Source organism: Hypanus sabinus, chromosome 15 (assembly GCF_030144855.1).
Source record: "Hypanus sabinus isolate sHypSab1 chromosome 15, sHypSab1.hap1, whole genome shotgun sequence".
In the NCBI taxonomy this organism is placed as follows: Eukaryota; Metazoa; Chordata; class Chondrichthyes; order Myliobatiformes; family Dasyatidae; genus Hypanus; species Hypanus sabinus.
In genome coordinates, this window is record NC_082720.1 from 41,277,666 (window position 1) to 41,296,675 (window position 19,010).

A 19,010-nucleotide genomic window follows, 5' to 3' on the forward strand; every position below is an offset into this window, starting at 1 on the left:
TGATACATGTTGGGACCAACAACATAGACAAGAAGAGGGATGAGGTCCTGAAGTGTGAGTTTCAGGAACTAGGCAGAAGGCTGAAGAACAGGACCTCAGGGGTGGCATTCTCAGGATTGCTGCCAGTGCTATGTGATAGTGATGGTAAGAATTGGAGGAGATGGCAGTTGAATGCGTGGTTGAGGAGTTGGTGCAGGGGGCAGGGTTTTAGATTTTTGGACCATTGGGATCTCTTCTGGAGAAGGTGGGACCTGTACAGATTGGATGGGTTGCACCTGAACTCGAGGGGGAGCAATATCCTTGCTGGTAGGTTTGCTAGCATGGTTCAGGAAGGTTTAAACTAATTTGCACGGGGTATGGGGCCCAGAGCAATAGAACAGTGAAAGAAGTGCATGGAGTCAAGCCAGATCTAACATATAGAGAGGCTTTGAGGAAAGAGCAGCAGAATAAAGGGTATAAAGGTAGTAAGGTAGATGGGCTAAAGTGTGTGTACTTCAATGCAAGAAGCATCAGGAGCAAAGGTGATGAACTGAGAGCTTGGATACATACATGGAATTATGATGTGGTGGCCATTACGGAGACTTGGCTGGCACCAGGGTAAGAATGGATTCTCAATATTCCTGGATTTCAGTGCCTTAAAAGGGATAGAGAGGGGGGAAAATAGGAGGAGGGGTGGCATTACTGGTCAGGGATACTACTACAGCTGCAGAAAGGGTGGGTAACGTAGCAGGATCCTCTATTGAGTCAGTATGAGTGCAAGTTAGGAACAGGAAGGGAGCAGTTACTCTACTGGGGGTATTCTATAGGCCCCCTGTTAGCAGCAGAGATACCGAGGAGCAGATTGGGATGCAGATTTTGGAAAGTTGCAAAAATAACAGGGTTGGTATCATGGGTGACTTTAACTTCCCTAACATTGATTGTACTTGATTAGTTCCAAAGGTTTAAATGGGGCAAAGTTTGTTAAGTGTGTCCAGGATGGATTCCTGTCACAGTATGTTGACAGGCCAACTAAGGGGAATGCCATTCTAGATCTAGTATTAGGTAATGAACTGGGTCAGGTCACAGATCTCTCAATGGGTGAGCATCTGGGAGACAGTGATCACTGCTCCCTGACCTTTAGCATTATCATGGAAAAGGATAGAATCGGAGAGGACAGGAAAATTTTTAATTGGGGAAGGGGAAATTATGAGGTTATAAGGCTAGAATTTGTGGGTGTGAATTGGGATGATGTTTTTGCAGGGAAATGTACTATGGACATATGGTCGATGTTTAGGGATCTCTTGCAGGATGTTAGGGATAAATTTGTCCCAGTCAGGAAGATAAAGAATGGTAGTGTGAGGGAACCATGGGTGACAAGTGAAGTGGAAAATCTACTCGGGTAGAAGAAGGCAGCATACATGAGGTTTAGGAAGCAAGGATCAGATGGGTCTATTGAGGAATATAGGGTTGCAAGAAAGGAGCTTAAGAAGGGCCTGAGAAGAGCAAGAAGGGAGCATGAGAAGGCCTTGGCGAGTAGGGTAAAGAAAAATGCCAAGGCATTCTTCAATTATGTGAAGAACAAAAGGATGACAGGAGTGAAGGTAGGACAGATTAGAGATGCAAGTGGGAAGATGTGCCTGGAGGCTATGGAAGTGAGCAAGGTCCTCAATGAATACTTCTCTTCGGTATTCACCACTGAGAGGGAACTTGATGATGGTGAGGACAATATGAGTGAGGTTGATGTTCTGGAGCATGTTAATATTAAGGGAGAGGAGGTGTTGGAGTTGTTAAAATACATTAGGACAGATAAGTCCCTGGAGCCTGACGGAATATACCCCAGGCTGCTCCACGAGGCAAGGGAAGAGATTGCTGAGCCTCTGGCTAGGATCTTTATGTCCTCGTTGTCCACAGGAATGGTACCAGAAGATTGGAGGGAGGTGAATGTTGTCCCCTTGTTCAAAAAAGGTAGTAGGGATAGTTCGGGTAATTATAGACCAGTGAGCCTTACGTCTGTGGTGGGAAAGCTGTTGGAAAAGATTCTTAGAGATAGGATCTATGAGCATTTAGAGAATCATGGTCTGATCAGGGACAGCCAGCATGGCTTTGAGAAGGGCAAATCATGCCTAACAAGCCTGACAGAGTTCTTTGAGGAGGTGACCAGGCATATCAGGCAGTGGACATGATCTACATGGATTTTAGTGACCAGGTAGTGCAGTGGACATGATCTACATGGATTTTAGTAAGGCATTTGACAAGGTTCCACATGGTAGGCTTATTCAGAAAGTCAGAAGGCATGGGATCCAGGGAAGTTTGGCCAGGTATATTCAGAATTGGCTTGCCTGCAGAAGGCAGAGGATCATGGTGGAGGGAGTACATTCAGATTGGAGGGTTGTGACTAGTGGTGTCCCACAAGGATCTGTTCTGGGACCTCTACTTATTGTGATCTTTATTAATGACCTGGATGTGGGGGTAGAAGGGTGGGTTGGCAAGTTTGCAGATGACACAAAGATTGGTGGTGTTGTAGATAGTGTAGAGGATTGTCGAAGATTGCAAAAAGACATTGATAGGATGCAGAAATGGGCTGAGAAGTGGCAGATGGAGTTCAACCCAGAGAAGTGTGAGGTGGTACACTTTGGAAGGACAAACTCCAAGGCAGAGTACAAAGTAAATGGCAGGATACTTGGTAGTGTGGAGGAGCAGAAGGATCTGGGGGTACATGTCCACAGATCCCTGAAAGTTGTCTCACAGGTAGACAAAGTAGTTAAGAAAGCTTATGGGGTGTTAGCTTTCATAAGTCGAGGGATAGAGTTTAAGAGTTGCAATGTAATGATGCAGCTGTATAAAACTCTAGTTAGACCACACTTGGAGTACTGTGTCTAGTTCTGGTCGCCTCAGTATAGGAAGGATGTGGAAGCATTGGAAAGGGTACAGAGGAGATTTACCAGGATGCTACCTGGTTTAGAGAGTATGGATTATGATCAGAGATTAAGGGAGCTAGGGCTTTACTCTTTGGAGAGAAGGAGGATGAGAGGAGACATGGTAGAGGTGTACAAGATATTAAGAGGAATAGACAGAGTGGACAGCCAGCGCCTCTTCCCCAGGGCACCATTGCTCAGTACAAGAAGATATGACTTTAAGGTAAGGGGAGAGAAGTTCAAAGGGGATATTAGAGGATGGTTTTTCACTCAGAGAGTGTTTGGTGCATGGAATGCACTGCCTGAGTCGGTGGTGGAGGAAGATACACTAGTGAAGTTTAAGAGACTACTAGACAGGTATATGGAGGAATTTAAGGTGGGGGGTTATATGGGAGGCAGGGTTTGAGGGCCGGCACAACATTGTGGGCCAAAGGGCCTGTAATGTGCTGTACTATTCTATGTCCTATGTTAAACAGATTGGGAGCATGGACAAAGTGGCAGAAGGAATATAGTGTTGAGAAGTGTATGGTTATGCACTTTAGTAGAAGGAATAAAAGCATCAGAATATTTTGTAAATGGGGAGAAAATTCAAATATGCAGGATTCCAGGTTAACTTGTAAGATGATTCAAATTCAATGTTAGCATTCATTTCAAGAGGACTAGAATATAAAAGCAAGTATGCACCATTAAGACTTTATAAGGCATTAGTCAGACCACACTTAGAGTATTGTGTGCAGTTTTGGGCCAGTTATCTAAGAAAATATATGCTGGCATTGGAGAGGATCCATAGGACTTTTGTGAGAATGATTCCAGGAAAGAAAAGGTTAACAGATGAGGAGCATTTGATGATTCGGGCTTGTGCTCACTGAAGTTTAGAAGTATGAGGGAGATCTCGTTGAAACCTATTGAATATTGAAATGCTTCGACAGAGTAGATGTGGAGACAATGTTTCCTATAGTGTGTAAGTCTAAAAGTAGAGGGCACAGTCTCAGAATAGAGGGATGCCTATGTAGAACAAAAATGAAGCGGAATTTCTTTAGCCTGAGGGTGATGAATCTGTGGAATGCATTGCCATGAATGTAGTGAAGGCCAAATTATCGAGTATATTTAAAGCAGATGTTGATTGATTCTTGGTAAGTCAGGGAGGCAGAAGAATGCTGTTGAGAGGGATAATAAGTTAGCCATGATGAATTGAGGAAGCAGACTAGATGGGCCGTGTGGCCTTACTCTGCTCCTATGTCTTATGGTTTTATAGTCATTTTCCACATTACTAGTTTTGAGAACTTTGCACCACCATAGCCATTATAGTTGAAGATAAAGCACCAGAAATTCAATTGCACAGATTATATTTTGATTCTATATTCCTAAAATACTCTTGCATTTGTCTATTTGTATTTCACAATTGCCCTATGGCCATCTGTGCACATGTGAGTGATCAGAGGCTTTTACAAACAGTTTGAAAAGATTAAATAATGACTGAAAAAATTAACTTGAAACACATTTAAATGATATAAATTAATTAAGAACATTAACAATTGGCTGCAATATTCCTACCTTTTCCACCAGATTGGTTAAGAACTGCCGTTGGGGTCAGTATGCTCCTGATTTCCTCCTTTGTGTCTTGCAGTGCGGTTCCCAGAACACATTTAAGTGTGTTACTAAATAAATTTATAATTACTTTTAATTATTTAATACTGCTTAAACTGTTCTAAGTGTGTCTGTTTAAATCAATCGAGCATGTAAAATTCTTACAGAGCTTGTCAGGCCAAATGCAGAGTTGATGTTTCTTCTACGATGTCTAGAACGAAGGGCCATACTCTCAAAATAAGGACTCCATGTTTCAGGACAGACATGAGGAGAAATGCCTTCACCCAGGGAATATTGAATCTTTGGAATCTGGATGTTTGGTTATGAGGTACATTCAAGTAAAGATGGACAGATTTTTGGTGGTCAATTAATTAATGGGTATAGAGCTAGTGCAAAAAAGTGGCACTGTGATAAGTGATCAGTTATGATTACATACAATGATGAGCATTTACAAGGAGTCCACTTCTGCCTCTGTTTGGCGCTCAAGGACTTCCTTGCCTTGCAAGATGTCTGCAGCAATGAAGCCTTCAGCTTGATTGGATCTGCAGAGCTGGAAGAGTTTAGCAGTGCAGCAGCAGATGAGTGTTACCCTCAAGCACAACGCTAAACACGAGAAATTCTGCAGGAGCTGGAAATCCAAAGCAATGCATACAAATGCTAGAGGAACTTAGCAGGTCAGGCAGCATCTGTTGAAAGTTGGGGAAGATGCCAGAATAAAAAGGTTGGGGAAGGGGAAGGAGGCTTGCTAAGAAGGTGGTAGGTGGATAGGAAAGGTAAAGGGCTATAGAGGAAGAAATTTGATTGGAGATGAGAGTAGATAATAGGAGAAAGGGAAAGAGAAAGGGGCCCAGCAAGAGGTGCTAGGCAGGTGAGAAAAGGTAACAGGCCACAGTGTGGAATAGAAGAAGACGGGAGGGGGAGTGATTTTTTTTTACCAGAATGAGAAATAGATATTTATACCATCAGGTTGGTGGCTACCCAGATGAAATATAAGGTGTTGCTCCTGCGCCCTGAGGGTGGCCTCATTGGGGCCAAGAGGAGGCCGTAGACTGACATGTCGGAATAGTAATGGGAATCGGAATTAAAACGTTTGGTCACCGGGAAGTTCCGCTTTTGGTGATTGGAGTGGAGGTGCTCAAGGAAGTGGTCGCCCAATTTATAACAAGACTGAACAATGTAGAGGAGGCCACACTGGGTGCAATGGACACAGTAAATTGAGGACCTCTTTGTCAAGCACCTCCACTACATCAGCTCCATCTACCAAAAGTGTAACTTCCCTTTATCTCTGTTAACCAACTGGCTTCACCTATCACCTTCTAGCTAGCCTCCTACCCCTCCCCCCACCTTTTTATTCTGGCTTCTTGCCCCTTCCTTTCCAGTCCTAAAGAAGGGTCTCAGCCTGAAACATCAAATGTTAATTCATTTCCATAGATGCTGCCTGACCTGCTGAGTTTCTCCAGCATTTTATATAAGCACAGTTAATTCAATAAAGGCCAAAAAAAACACTTCTACCATACTGAATCAAACCTCAATGACCCGATTCAAATAATTATGACTGTGCAACACAGTCTGCCACATTTTCCTACCCAAGTTCAGACTTAGAATCAGATTTATTATCACTGACTTATATAGTAAATCCTGTTGTTTTGTGAATAATAATATGGGTTAGTGGGCATTTGGAAATCATCTGACAGAGGGGGAGAAGCTGTTCTTGAATCATTGAGTTCTCATTCTTTTGGCCCCTGTACCCCCTCCATGATGGCAGTACAATAAAGAGAATGGTGATGCTCCTTAATGTTGGATGCTGACTTCTTGAGGCAACACCTCTTGAAGAAGTCCTCAGTGAAAGGGGAGTGTTTTACCTGTGATGGAACTGGCCGAATCTGCGGTCTCTTGCAATCCTCTGCACTAGAAGTGATTTGATGATGTTTTAATGATAGAACGTAAAGATGATTTAATTGAAGTTTTCTGATTCTGAAAGGAATTGATAAAGATAATTCTGAAAATTATTCACAATGGTGAAAGATTGAAACATAAAGGGGTAAAGGTGAAAATTTAGGGAAGTAGATTACTTTTAATAGGCATATAGTTATTAGCTGGATGACAGAAAGGACAGTTTAGCACTGTGCAGGTAATTTTTTTGAGATTTCATTTTCCAGTAGCAAGTTTGTTTACCAGAAGTGTATACTTGAACTACATGTTCAAATGATATATTAACCATTAATTAGCAAGATATGTGATATTAATGGCATGTTGAAAAACACACAGGTTGTGCCAGTGAAAGTTAGCTATCTAAAACCCTTTATTATAGTGCTAATAGTTTTGGCACAATATGTCCCCAAGTCAACAGAGTAAATCTTGAGTGGTTCCTCCTGTTGGCAGTATGATATTGATGGCAGAGTTTATTGAAAAAAATGTTGTATTTCTCTGGGTATTGGTGAAAGCAATGGTAATATGATAGACCCAGATGAGATATGGAATTTAAAATCTATTCTTTCTGGATGTTTTTTTCCTGATTCAATGGTACCTGCTCGTGACCAGCTGGGAATAATTGGATGGTTATTGAAATACAACAGGAGGATTGTTTACAACCTCCCATTGTCAAATTAGATTTTTTCCTTTGATGTCACAAATCTTAGTGAGCTCGTTGCTGAAATAGGCTGACAGGTTTATGGGGAATACTCCATCAGAATTTGAGAAGCTGAATCATCTAACAAAAAATGAAAGTGTATTAGACCATATGACCATAAGGTATAGGAGCAGAAATATGCCATTTGACCCATTGAGCCTGCTCTGCCATTTCATCTTGGCTGATCCATTTCCCGCTCCTGCATTCTCCCCATATCCCTTCATGTCCTTAGCAATCGAGAATCTATCAACTTCTGCCTTAAGTATACCCAGTAACTTGGCCTACACAGTTGCCTGTGGCATTGAATTCCACAGATTCACTACTCTCTGGCCAAAGAAACTCCTCTTCATCTCTGTGCTAAATTGACATCCTTCTGTTCTGAGGCCGTGTCCTCTGGTCTTAGACTACCCCACCATAGAAAACATCCTCCCCACATCCACACTATTAAGGTTTTTCAACATTCCATAGGTTTTAATGAGATCCTCCTTAATTCTTCTGAATTCCAGTGAGTACAGGACCAGAGCCATCAGATTCTCCTCATAAGAAGCCATTTAATCCTGGAATCATTTTTGTGAACATCCTTTGAACCCTCTCCAATATCAGCAATGTCTTAGATAGGGGGGCAAAAACTGCTCACAATACTCCAAATGAGGCTTCACCAGTGCCTTTTTAAAGCCTTCACATTAAATCCTTGCTATTATATTTCACTCCTCATGAAATTAATGCTGACATTGCATTTTTGTTCCTCACCACTGATTCAACCTGCAAATTAATCTTCAGGGAATCCTATACAAGGATTCGCATGTCCCTTTGCAGCTCAGATTCTTGAATTTTCTCTCCATTTAGAGAATTTTTATTTCTTCTACCAAAGTGCATGACCAGACACTTTTCAACACTGTATTCTACCTACCACTTATTTTCTCATTCTCCTAATCTACTTTAAGGTCTTCTGTAGTCTAACTCCTTCCTAAACACTACGTACCACTTCTGCTATCTTTGTATCGTCTGCAAATTTGGCCACAGAGTCATGAATTCATTTGCCAAATCACTGACATATAATGTAAAAAGAAGTGATCCAAACACAGAGCCCTGAGGAATACTACTAAACACCAACAGCCAACCCAAAAAGGCTCGCTTTATTTCCGCTCGTTGCCTTCTGCCAGTCAGACAGTGCTCTATCCACGCTAATATCTTTCCTGTGATACCATGGGCTCTTAACTTGTTAAGCAGCCTCAAGTGCAACCTTGTCAAAGGCCTTCTGAAAATTCAAGTACAGTACACAACATCCACTGATTCTTCGTTGCCTATCCTGCTTGTAATTTCCTTAAAGAATTCCAACAGGTTTGTGAGGCAAGATTTTCCCTTAGGGAAACCATGCTGACTTCGGCCTATTTTATCATGTGCCTCCAGTACCTTAAGATCACATCCTTAACAATTGACTCCAATATCTTCCAAACCACTGAGGTCTGACTAACTGGCATATAATTTCTTTTCTTCCGCCTCTCTCCTTTTTGAAGAGCGAAGTGACATTTGCAATTTTACTGTCCTGTGGAACCTTGCCAGAATCCATTGATTCTTGAAAGATCATTATCACAGTCTCTTCAGCCATGTCTTTCAGAACACTGGTGTATAACATCTGTTCCAGGTGACTTCAAACCTTTTGGTTTCATAAGTAACTTCTCCAACTTCACTCACTTCTGCCCCCGATACACTCATGCTCCCAACATATTGCTAGTGTCTTCCAGAGTGAAGAATGATGCAAATACTTATGCAGTTTGTCCCCCATTTCCTAGTTCCCCATTGCTGCTTCACCAGCAGCATTTTGCAGTGGTCTAGTATCTACTCTTGCCTCTCTTTTACACTTTATATATCTGATGAAACTTTTGGTATCCTTTTTATTGTTATTGGTTAGATTACCTTTGTATTCTATCTTTTCCTTCTTTGTGTCTTTTTAGCTGCTTTATGTTGGTATTTCAAAGCTTACCAATCCTCTAATTTCCCACTAATTTTTGCTCTATTATATGTTCTCTCTTTGGCTTTTATGTTGGCTTTGACTTCCATTGTCAGCCAAGGTAGCATCATCCTGCCTTTAGAACACTTCTTCTTCTTCAGGATGTATCTATCCTGTGCATTCTGAATTGCTCCCAGTAACTCCTGCTATTGTTACTCTGCCATCATCCCTGCTAGTGTTCCCTTCCAATCATTTTTGGCCAGCTCCTCTCTCTTGCTTCAGTAATTCCCTTTACTCCATTCTAATACTGGAGCATCTGATTTCAGCTTCCCCTCAAATTGTAGGTGAATGGTATCATATTGTGATCACTGCACCTAAGCATTCCTTTACCTTAAGTTCTCTAATCAATTCCTGTTCATTGCACAACTCTCAATCCAGAATAGCTGATGCCCTCATAGGGTGCGCCATTGAACTGCTCTAAAAAGCCATTTCACAAGCATTCTACAAACTCCCTCCATGGGATCCACCACCAAATTAATTTTCTAATCTACCTTTATAGTTTCTTAGCTCAACACACAATGATTCTACACCTTCCAATCCTATGTCACTTCTTTTTAATGATTTGATTTCACTTTTTTTTACCAACAGAGCTACACCATCCCTTTTGCCTACCTACCTGTACTTATCACACAATGTGTATCCTTGGACATTCAGTTCCCAGCTATCATCTTCTTTCAGTCATGATTCAGTGATGTCCACAATGTCATACATGCCAATCTGTAATGTGATGCAAGTTCATCTACCCTATTTCGTATAATATATGCATTCAAATATACCACCTTGAAGGAACTGTCTGCCTCAAAGTCATCTATGAGGGGAGTGTTAGCCTCTTTGATTCAATTATTTTATCACTGAGGGGATCCACATCTGGATATTAAACCAGATCCCAAATAGAAGAAGATGTAAAAACATCGTTTTACTCATGAGTGGGACAAGACAAAGACCAGAATGGGAATATCCTGATTAAAAAGGTTACTAATATTTCAAGTAAGACCATAGCAAGTGAAGTTTGAAATGTGCCTAAAGTAGTGTTTTTGGCACTAGCCTTTGGTCTGACCTAATACCTTTGGTGTGATGGTCACCCTTGAAAGTTATTGGAACTTCCCATGGTGGGAACAATGACATTGTTTTATGCAATGAATATTGATGTCAGTGCATGACATAAATGATCCAACTGTGCTGTTATGACATGATAAGCATCCTTCTCAAATCATGACCAAAGGAAATTTGAAACCTGCAAGTCATTCCAAATCTGGAGAAATGTCTAACGATGCAAGCCGTGGTGGGAAATTCTTCCAAACATTGACATCCTCCAATTCCAAACTGCATGGGAAGAAAAGCCACACTTAACCTAATAATTACATTTCATGACATAAAATTTCTCCAGTTTTCATACTTGTTACTTTTCTTTGTAAGCACCTGTAATGTTGCAATGCATTAATTGAAAAAAGTTGTGTCAAAACAATCACACTTTAAATTTTGCCTCGGCAACTTGTCATAATCTGCAGGATGGTGTGGTTTTGTAAGTATACATGGAACTTTGCAGGTGTTGCAGGAAGTGTGATTGATGTCTCTATGAATCTTCATTATGATTCTTTGGTTTTTGTCGCATTGTTTTTAAAGTTTCTAATTAGTGATAAAGTGAGCATGTCTTTCCAATATGTGAAGCAAAACTGTGTTTAGCTTACAGGGTAAATGAAAATGAATTTACTGTAGATATTGAAAGGGTGAATTTGTGTGATTTGTTTGGAATGTCTTCACTTTTTAACCAACAGTTTGGCATTTATATTCCTCTCTTTCAGCTAGATCAGTTTCCTTCTGCTGTGTAATCAATAAAATGAGACTCATGCACTATGTGAATATATCAGTAACATACTCAGAATTCCTCCCGGGATTCACGACATCCACATAAAATGTGTTATTGTCTAGTCTTCTGTTCTTTGTTCAAGGAACTTTTACAAGGATGTTGCTGGGGCTTGAAGACCTGAGTTATAGGGAAAGGGTAAATAGGATAGGACTTTATTTCAGGACTGAAGAACATTTTCAGGAGCTTTGATTTGTTCAAAATTATGAGGGGTATAGATAGGGTAAATGCAAGCAGGGTGGGTGAGACTGGAACTAGTTTTGATGGGTAAAGGATGAAAAAATAATAATTTAAGTTGGAACTTCTTCACTCAGAGGGTGGTGAGTGTGGGGAACAAGCTGCCAGCAGAAGTGGTGGGTGCAGTTATGATTTCAACGTTTAAGAGAAATTTGGACAGATGCATGGATGAGAGGTGTATGGAGGCCTATGTTCTGGATGCAGGTTGATGGGACCAGGTAGAATAATAGTTCAGCACATAGAGAAGCTGAAAGGCCTGTTCTGTGCTGTGATGTTCAATGACTCTATGACTATGTCACTTCCCTAGATGCCTGCAGTAGATTCTCTGGTGATTACATGTACAATCAATATTTTTTCTAGGTTCTCCCAAGGCTGTGGTAGCACAGTTTTTTAATTGTTTCCCTGCAGAGGCTGAACTCTATTCCAATGGGCATTGCTGACATAGTGGTCCCATCCAACAGCTCTGGCAATTTTCCTGTGCTTCTGTACATCATGTTCTGCCAAGAGTCAGCACTTTCTGACTCTTTAAATTGCACTTTCTGTAGGCTCTTATTTTGTAGTTCTATTTCATAGAATGTAATTAGCTATTCACATCCAAATACATGAAGTTTAAAATGTTGCATGTTGTTTACTTATGAAATAGCTCTGGAGGTAATGAACTAGCTGGCAAATCACAATGAATGGCTGTCTCTGTAATACTTCAAACTGTAACGAAGACTACATCCATAAGAATGCATTGCTTTCAGGTTTCGTATGAAGAATGCATTCTCTGAAGTGCTTTTCAAACATTCAGCCTTATTGAACTAATACATTGCAACATGACATCACATCATGACTTTGATTCAAAAACTTTCAGAAGTATAAGAAACTTTTCAGGCGTGAGCTATACTCAAAAAGATGATTGGAGGAAAATATTGGAGGGATGTGAAAAGTAGGTTTTTTATACTGAGTGATGGGTGCATGGAACACACTGCCAGTTTGGGTAGTAGAGGCAGTTACATTATGGACATTTAAGAGACTCTTAGATAGGCATACGGATGATAGAAGACTATGTAGGAGGGAAGGACTAGATTGATTTTAAAGCAGGTTAAAAAGTCGGCAAAACATTGTTGACCAAAGGGTCTGCACTACACTGTCATGCTCTATGTTCAAAATTTCTGGATACAGTATTTTTAGTTAATAATTAAACAGAATGACTATTAAATATTGTGGAGTGAGTCTATGCTCTTAGACAGAGCCAACAGATGGTTGTGTTGTTTTAAAGATATTCTTTACAATATGGAGAATATTGACAGAGGAACTAAAACTCAGAGAAGCAAAATCATTGTTCACATTCTTGCAATTTATAGTTGTGCAGATATATTAATTATAATGCTTAAGTACATCTTAAGAAATATTTTTTCAGCTTAATTGTTCATGGAAACATGCCATTTACTTTTATTTTACTTATCTGTGAATATAAAAAGTGCGAAAATTACTTTTTTTGTTAACCTGACTTATTTATAGATCATGGAGTTGGGCATATTTTTTGACTTGTCCACTTAGCCTGATGTACTTAATTGTTTTCCTGTCAGTGGGCAATGTTCTACTATTTGGTTCTTCATCAATTGGTAATGCAAGATTTAAATCAGCAAGCTGAAACAGATATTCTTACTGATATCGGAAATTACCATTGTTTCTTTCAAATTTTTTCATAAATATGCACTATCCGAGAACTATATTGCACCTATTTCTATTGGTCATGAAATCACTACTACTGAAAAAGATGAGTAGCTTTCAGGATAGAACATCACCAGCTGAATGATTCCCTACAGGTCTGTTATAATTTCATCTCTAAGTTTACCATCTTACTTTCATATCCTCTGGATAATAGATCAAAACGAACTACCCAGATCTATCATAAAAGCACCGTTTTACAAAGAAGGCCCATCATAACATTTTTGGAGAAAGTCAGATTGAGTAATAAATGTGGTCTTCCCAACTTATTTGAAATGTGTGGGCAAAGTCTTTGGCATATAAAGCTAATGAGACCATAAAACAGTGGAGTGGAATTAGGCCATTCAACCCATTGAGTCTGCTCCACCATTTGATCCTGGATGATCCATATCCATCTAAACAGCATTCTCTTGCCTCGTCCCCATTACCATTCATGCTGTGACTTATCAAGAATCTATCAACCTCTGCCTTTAATGCGCTCAATAACCTGGCCTCTACAGCTACCTGTGGTAGTGAATTGCACAGAGCCACCATCCTCTGGCTAAAGAAATTCCTCCTCATCTCCATTCTAAATGGACTTCCCTCTATTCTGAGGATATGCCCTCTAGTCCTAGATTCCCCCACTATAAGAAACATCTTCACCTCATCAACTGTGCCTTGGCCATTCAACTTTCTTCTAAATTCGAGCAAACGCTCATCATATGATAAGCCTTTCAATCCCTAAAATATTTTTATGAACCTCCTTTGAACCCTCCCCAATGTCAGCCTATCATTCTCCGATAAGGGGTGCAAAACCGCTCAAAATGCCACAAGTGAGGCCTTGCCAGTGCCTTATATGACTCAGCATTACATCCTTGATTTTATATTCCAGTCCTCTCCAAAGGAATGAATGCTAACATTGCATTTGACTTCTTCACTACTGACTCAAACTGCAAGTTAACCTTTAGGGAATCCTGAATTAGGTCTCCCAAGTCTGTTTGCACTTCTGATTTTTGAATTTTCTCCTTATTTAGAAAATATTCTATGCTTTCATTCCTTTTACCAAAGTGCACCACGACACACTTCTTGATACTGTATTCCATCTGCCATTCCTTTGCCCATTCTCCTACTCTGTCCTTCTGCAGCTTCCTCTGCACTACCTGCTCCTCCACATATCTTTGTATTGGTCCAAAACATTGACATACAATGTAAAAAGAAGTGGTTGCAATACTGACCCCTGCAAAGGCTCCTTTATTCCCACTCTTTGTCTCCTGTTAATTAGAAAGTGCCTTATCCATGCTGGTATCTTTCTTGCAATACCATGGTTTCTTATATTGCAAAGCATCCTTGTGTATGGCATCTTGCCCAAACACCTTTTGAAAATCCGAGTATACTACATCCACTGATTCTCCTTTGTCTATCCTGCTTGTTATTTCCTTTAGAGAAACCATGCTGACTTTGGCCATTTTATTGTATGTCTCCAAGTACCCCGAAACCTCATCCTCAACAATCAACGCCAACACTTTCCTATCCACTGAGCTCAGGCTAACTGGCTTATAATTTCCTTTGTTCTGCCTCCCTCCCTTCATGAACAGTAGAATGACTTCTGCAATTTTTCATTCCTCCGGAACCATGCCAGAATCTAGTGATTCTTGAAAAATCATTACTAATGCCTTCAAAATTGCTTCAGTTACCTTGTTCAGAACTCTCTAGTGTAGTATATCTGATCCAGGTGACTTAACCACCTGCAGACCATTCAGCACACCAAGCACCTTACCCATAGTAATGGCAAAATTCAGCCATTCCTCCCCCTGATACTATCAAACTTCCAGCACTGGATGTCAAACAACACCCAATCCAGAATAGCTGATCTCTTAATGGGCTCAACCACAAGTTGCTCTACAAGGCAACTAACTCATAGGAATTCTTCAAATTCAGTCTCTTTTATTGTGTCTTCCACAATGAAGACTGATGCAAAATACTTAATCAGTTCATCTGTAATTTGCTTGTCCCACATTACTACCCTTCCAGTGTCATTTTCCAGTGGACCGGTATGTACTCCTTATTCTTTTCAACTCTTTTTATATCTGAAATATCTAATTGTACCCCCTTTGATATTATTGGTTAGCATACCTTCATATTTCAACTTTGTGCTCCTTACAGTTCTTTTTAGTTGCCATCTGTTGGTTTTTAAAAGCTTCCCAATTCTCTAACTTCACTCTAATTTTTGCTCTATTATATGCCCTCTCATTTGCTTCTTTGTTGGCTTTGACTTCTCTTGACAACCACAACTGTGCCATCCTGTCTTTAGATCAGTTCTTCTTCTTTGGGATGTATCCATCCTGTACCTTCTGAATTGCTCCCAGAAACTTACATTGGTGTTCTGCCATCATCCTTACTTGTGTCCCATTCCTATCAGTTCTGGCCAGGTCTTCTCTCATGCCTTTGTAATTCCCTCTACTCCACTGCAACACTCGTAAGTTTGACTTTAGCTTCTCCCTCAGGGTGAATTCTATCAAATTATGACCATTGTCTCCTAAGGGTTCCGTTACCTTAAGCACCCTATTTAAATCCAGATCGTTACACAACACCCAATCCAGAACAGCTGATCTCTTAATGGGCTCCACCACAAGTTGCTCTACAAGGCATCTCACAGGCGTTCTACAAATTCTCTCTCAGGATCCAATATCAGCACCAACTTGATTTTCCCAATCTACCTGCATTTTGAAATCCCCCACGACTATCATAACATTGCTCTTTTTACATGATCTTTCTATCTCTCATTGTACTTAATAGTCCAAATGTTCAGAGGCCTGTATATAACACCCATCAGCGTCTTTTTAACCTTGTGGTTCTGTAACTCTACCCACAACGATTCTACATCTTTCGATTCTATATTACCTCTGTCATTTGATTTCAACAGAGCCACACCAACCCCTCTGCCTACCCGCCTCTCCCTTCAATACAATATGTATGCTTGGACGTTAAGCACACTATGATCTTCTTTCCGCCATGACCCAGTGAAGTCCACAACATGATACTTGCAAGTCCCTAACCTTATTCCGTATTCTACTTGCATTCAAATATCACACTTCCAATCCTGTTTTCATCACCCTTTTGATTTGTCCTCCTTTTACACTGCAAGTCATTCCACTGACTGTAATTTTGCCCTGTCATCTACTTATCCTTCCTCACAGTCTAACTACACACTGCCTCTGCTTGTACAGTATACCAAGTGCCCCATCACTCAGTTTTACATCCCTCTGCCAAATTAGCTTAAACTCTCCTGAATGGCTCTAAAAAGCAAGGATATTAGTCCCCCTCGGGTTCAGGTATAACTCTTCCCTTTAGTACAGGTCATACTTACCCCAGAAGAGATCCCAGTGATCCATGAATCTGAGCCCCTGCTCCCTGCACCAGTTCCTCAGCCTCACATTCACCTGCCAATGCATCACTATTCTTATGGTCACTTATGCTCAATCCAGAGGTTACTACCTGGAGATTCTGCTTTTCCACTTTCTATCTAGCTCCCTAATTTCTCTCTTCAGGCCCTCCTCCCCTTGTCTACCTATGTCATCGGTGCAAAAAGGGACCAAGTGTTCTAGCTGCTCACCCTCCCCCTTTATAATACTATCCAGGACATCCCTGACCCCGGCACCAGGTGCCTCTGTTGTGCGCACAGAATCTCATGACTACTCCACCAACTATGAATCCCCTATCATGATTGCAGTGCTCTTCTTCCCACCTTCCTTTCTGAGCCACAGCATCACACTCAGTGCCAGAGACCTGACAGCTGCAGTCCCCTGCGCTCCTCCAACGGTATTATCCAAAGTGGTATACTTAATATTGAGGCAAGTACCCCACAGCAGATGTAAACTTAATTCAAAAGTCTCTGCTTGAAGGTGAGTGTGATAATTGCAGCCAAAAATATGGTTAGACTGTTATTGTGGCTTGTATGGTTCAAAGTAAGGAACATTGTGACTGATGCCTTCAAGCTTTGCTGATGAAATTGTTGTTACTTACAGGGCTTGTGGTACTACAGGTTAGAACTGATATTTCACGTCAGCAAGTAGAGAAGATGTTTGGTTTAGAAGAATATTGGTGCCAGTGTGTGGCATGGAGCACCTCAGGCACCACTAAAAGTCAAAAGGCTTTTGTCCGCATTGCATGTGAGTATCTAAACTTTCCCACGGGTGTAACTTGCATGTCAATATTTGTTAAGATTGCTAAAATTTGTAATTGCACTTTTGAAAAGTTCGCTTGTTTGCCTTTTTGGCCATGATAGAAAGGTATTGAATAAATTATCAAAAAGCATCATTTCTGTGGTAATAATGTTTACATTACTCGTCAGCCGAACTTCATCTTGATGGAGAGAAGCAAATTTTGAAGTAACAAAGCACCAGAGTCTTATCTAATATTCAACACATTCTTTCTAGAAACATTATTGAAATGTTTTGGTTTTGGAGTTGGACATTAGCTGACATAGGTCTAGATAACTTTTATAAATTTGTTTGTGAAGTACTTGAAATTTTCTGAGCATGTAATAAAGTACTATTTAAATGCAAATTGTGTTTTGATTTTTTTAAGAAGCATTTTCAAAAGTGTGAAGTAAGTCAGTACAAATTTTATGGGAGATTTCATTTAAGGCCACTACAGTTCCTATGGCCATAAGTGAACTGAACGATTGTATTTCTCTTACCAAATTTGTTCTGCTTGTTAATCCATCCCAGTTCATTCCTGTCTATGTGCAATTTCCTGAGTATAAATCACTTCAGAACAAAACAAACAGCTTATCTCTACAGAATCTGCAGATTTACTTGCCACAAGTATTAGTTTTAGTTTGCTCAAAAGTAGATATGGCCATATCCATGAAGGATTAATTGAAGAATCGGTTTGCTGAAACCTCCAAAGCTTCTTGCTGAGAAGTCCTATTTTTCTGGTTGACAGGTTCTTCCATTGTGCATAGAGTCATCATTTTTTTAAACAACTAAGATCAAGATAACTTTTTCTTTTAAATGTCTAGATTAAAATTGCAATGTTATAAACTTATTATTAAAGATACATCCCATACTCTAACATTTTAGATCATAAAGTAAGATTTATATTATTTTCTAAACATGCTTCAAGCATATATGTATTGACTAAATAGATTTAATTATGTTCAGTATACAATATATTTTACCTTTATGTTTTGAATAAATTTAACACATGTAAGAAAACATTATTCAAGATCTTGCATGCAAAATAATATTTGGACATTTCTTTTTACAGCTTTATTTTTTCATAAAATGTCCACCTTCATATTCCATTGGAAAATTGCATGCTAATCATATATTTTACAAATGCAATCTATTTGGCCTGTTGATTTTATTTGTCAATTGAAGCTTTCTACCATATACATAGGGTCGTAGGTTAATCCAGCACCTATGCAGGCCCTTTTGTATTAATGAGACCATCCTTGTTTTTCTGTGTGGAAAATGTTGCTGTGGAAGTTTTCTACTCTTGTGGGGTAATGTCTTTCCTGAGAAAGACTAGGGTGTGGATCATTCTGCTTAGCAGGTGAGACTTATAGCTGTTAAACAATCTCAGGTGCTGGGCCTTCTCTGTGGTTGTTTCGGGTCAACTCTGAGACTGCAGTAAGTAGTTCTGCCAACTATGGCCACCTTTATTTTCTAACAATTAACTCTGCTCTCCTCAGCTGATCCATGTGTCATCTCCTGATGACTTCAAACGCAAGATAGGAGAGGTCCAGTTCTGTCCTTAATCTTGCCAAGTACCCATTTTTGTTAATCACTGTAGTGCCTCACCAGGACTACTTGTCCAGGAGTGAAATGTAGAACTCCTTGTATGAGGAGCCCTGAGTTTGTCTCAGCTGTTTGTCTTCTATACTTCTTCTGAGATTAGGTTTGAGGAGATCCAAGTGTGAGCAGAAGAGACGGCCCAGGAACAGCATAGCTGATGAGTTGTTGGTTGTAGAGTGTGCTGCATTGTGATATACGAAGAGAGAATTGGCAAGCTTCTAATTCAGTGTAGCGTGTTCTGCCGATACTGATCACAGTGCATTCTTTAGACTGTGGACAAATCTTTCTGCCA

General features: G+C 40.2%; 1 protein-coding gene across 1 annotated transcript in view; it reads left to right on the top strand.

Moving 5' to 3' along the window:
* LOC132405448 (netrin receptor UNC5A-like) overlaps positions 1–19,010 on the top strand; it is a 580,373-nt gene that overhangs the window by 363,697 nt on the left and 197,666 nt on the right. Inside the window, exon 3 of the mRNA XM_059990261.1 lies at positions 16,943–17,086. Coding sequence (XP_059846244.1) covers positions 16,943–17,086 — 144 coding nt within the window. The remainder of the gene's footprint in view (positions 1–16,942; positions 17,087–19,010) is intronic.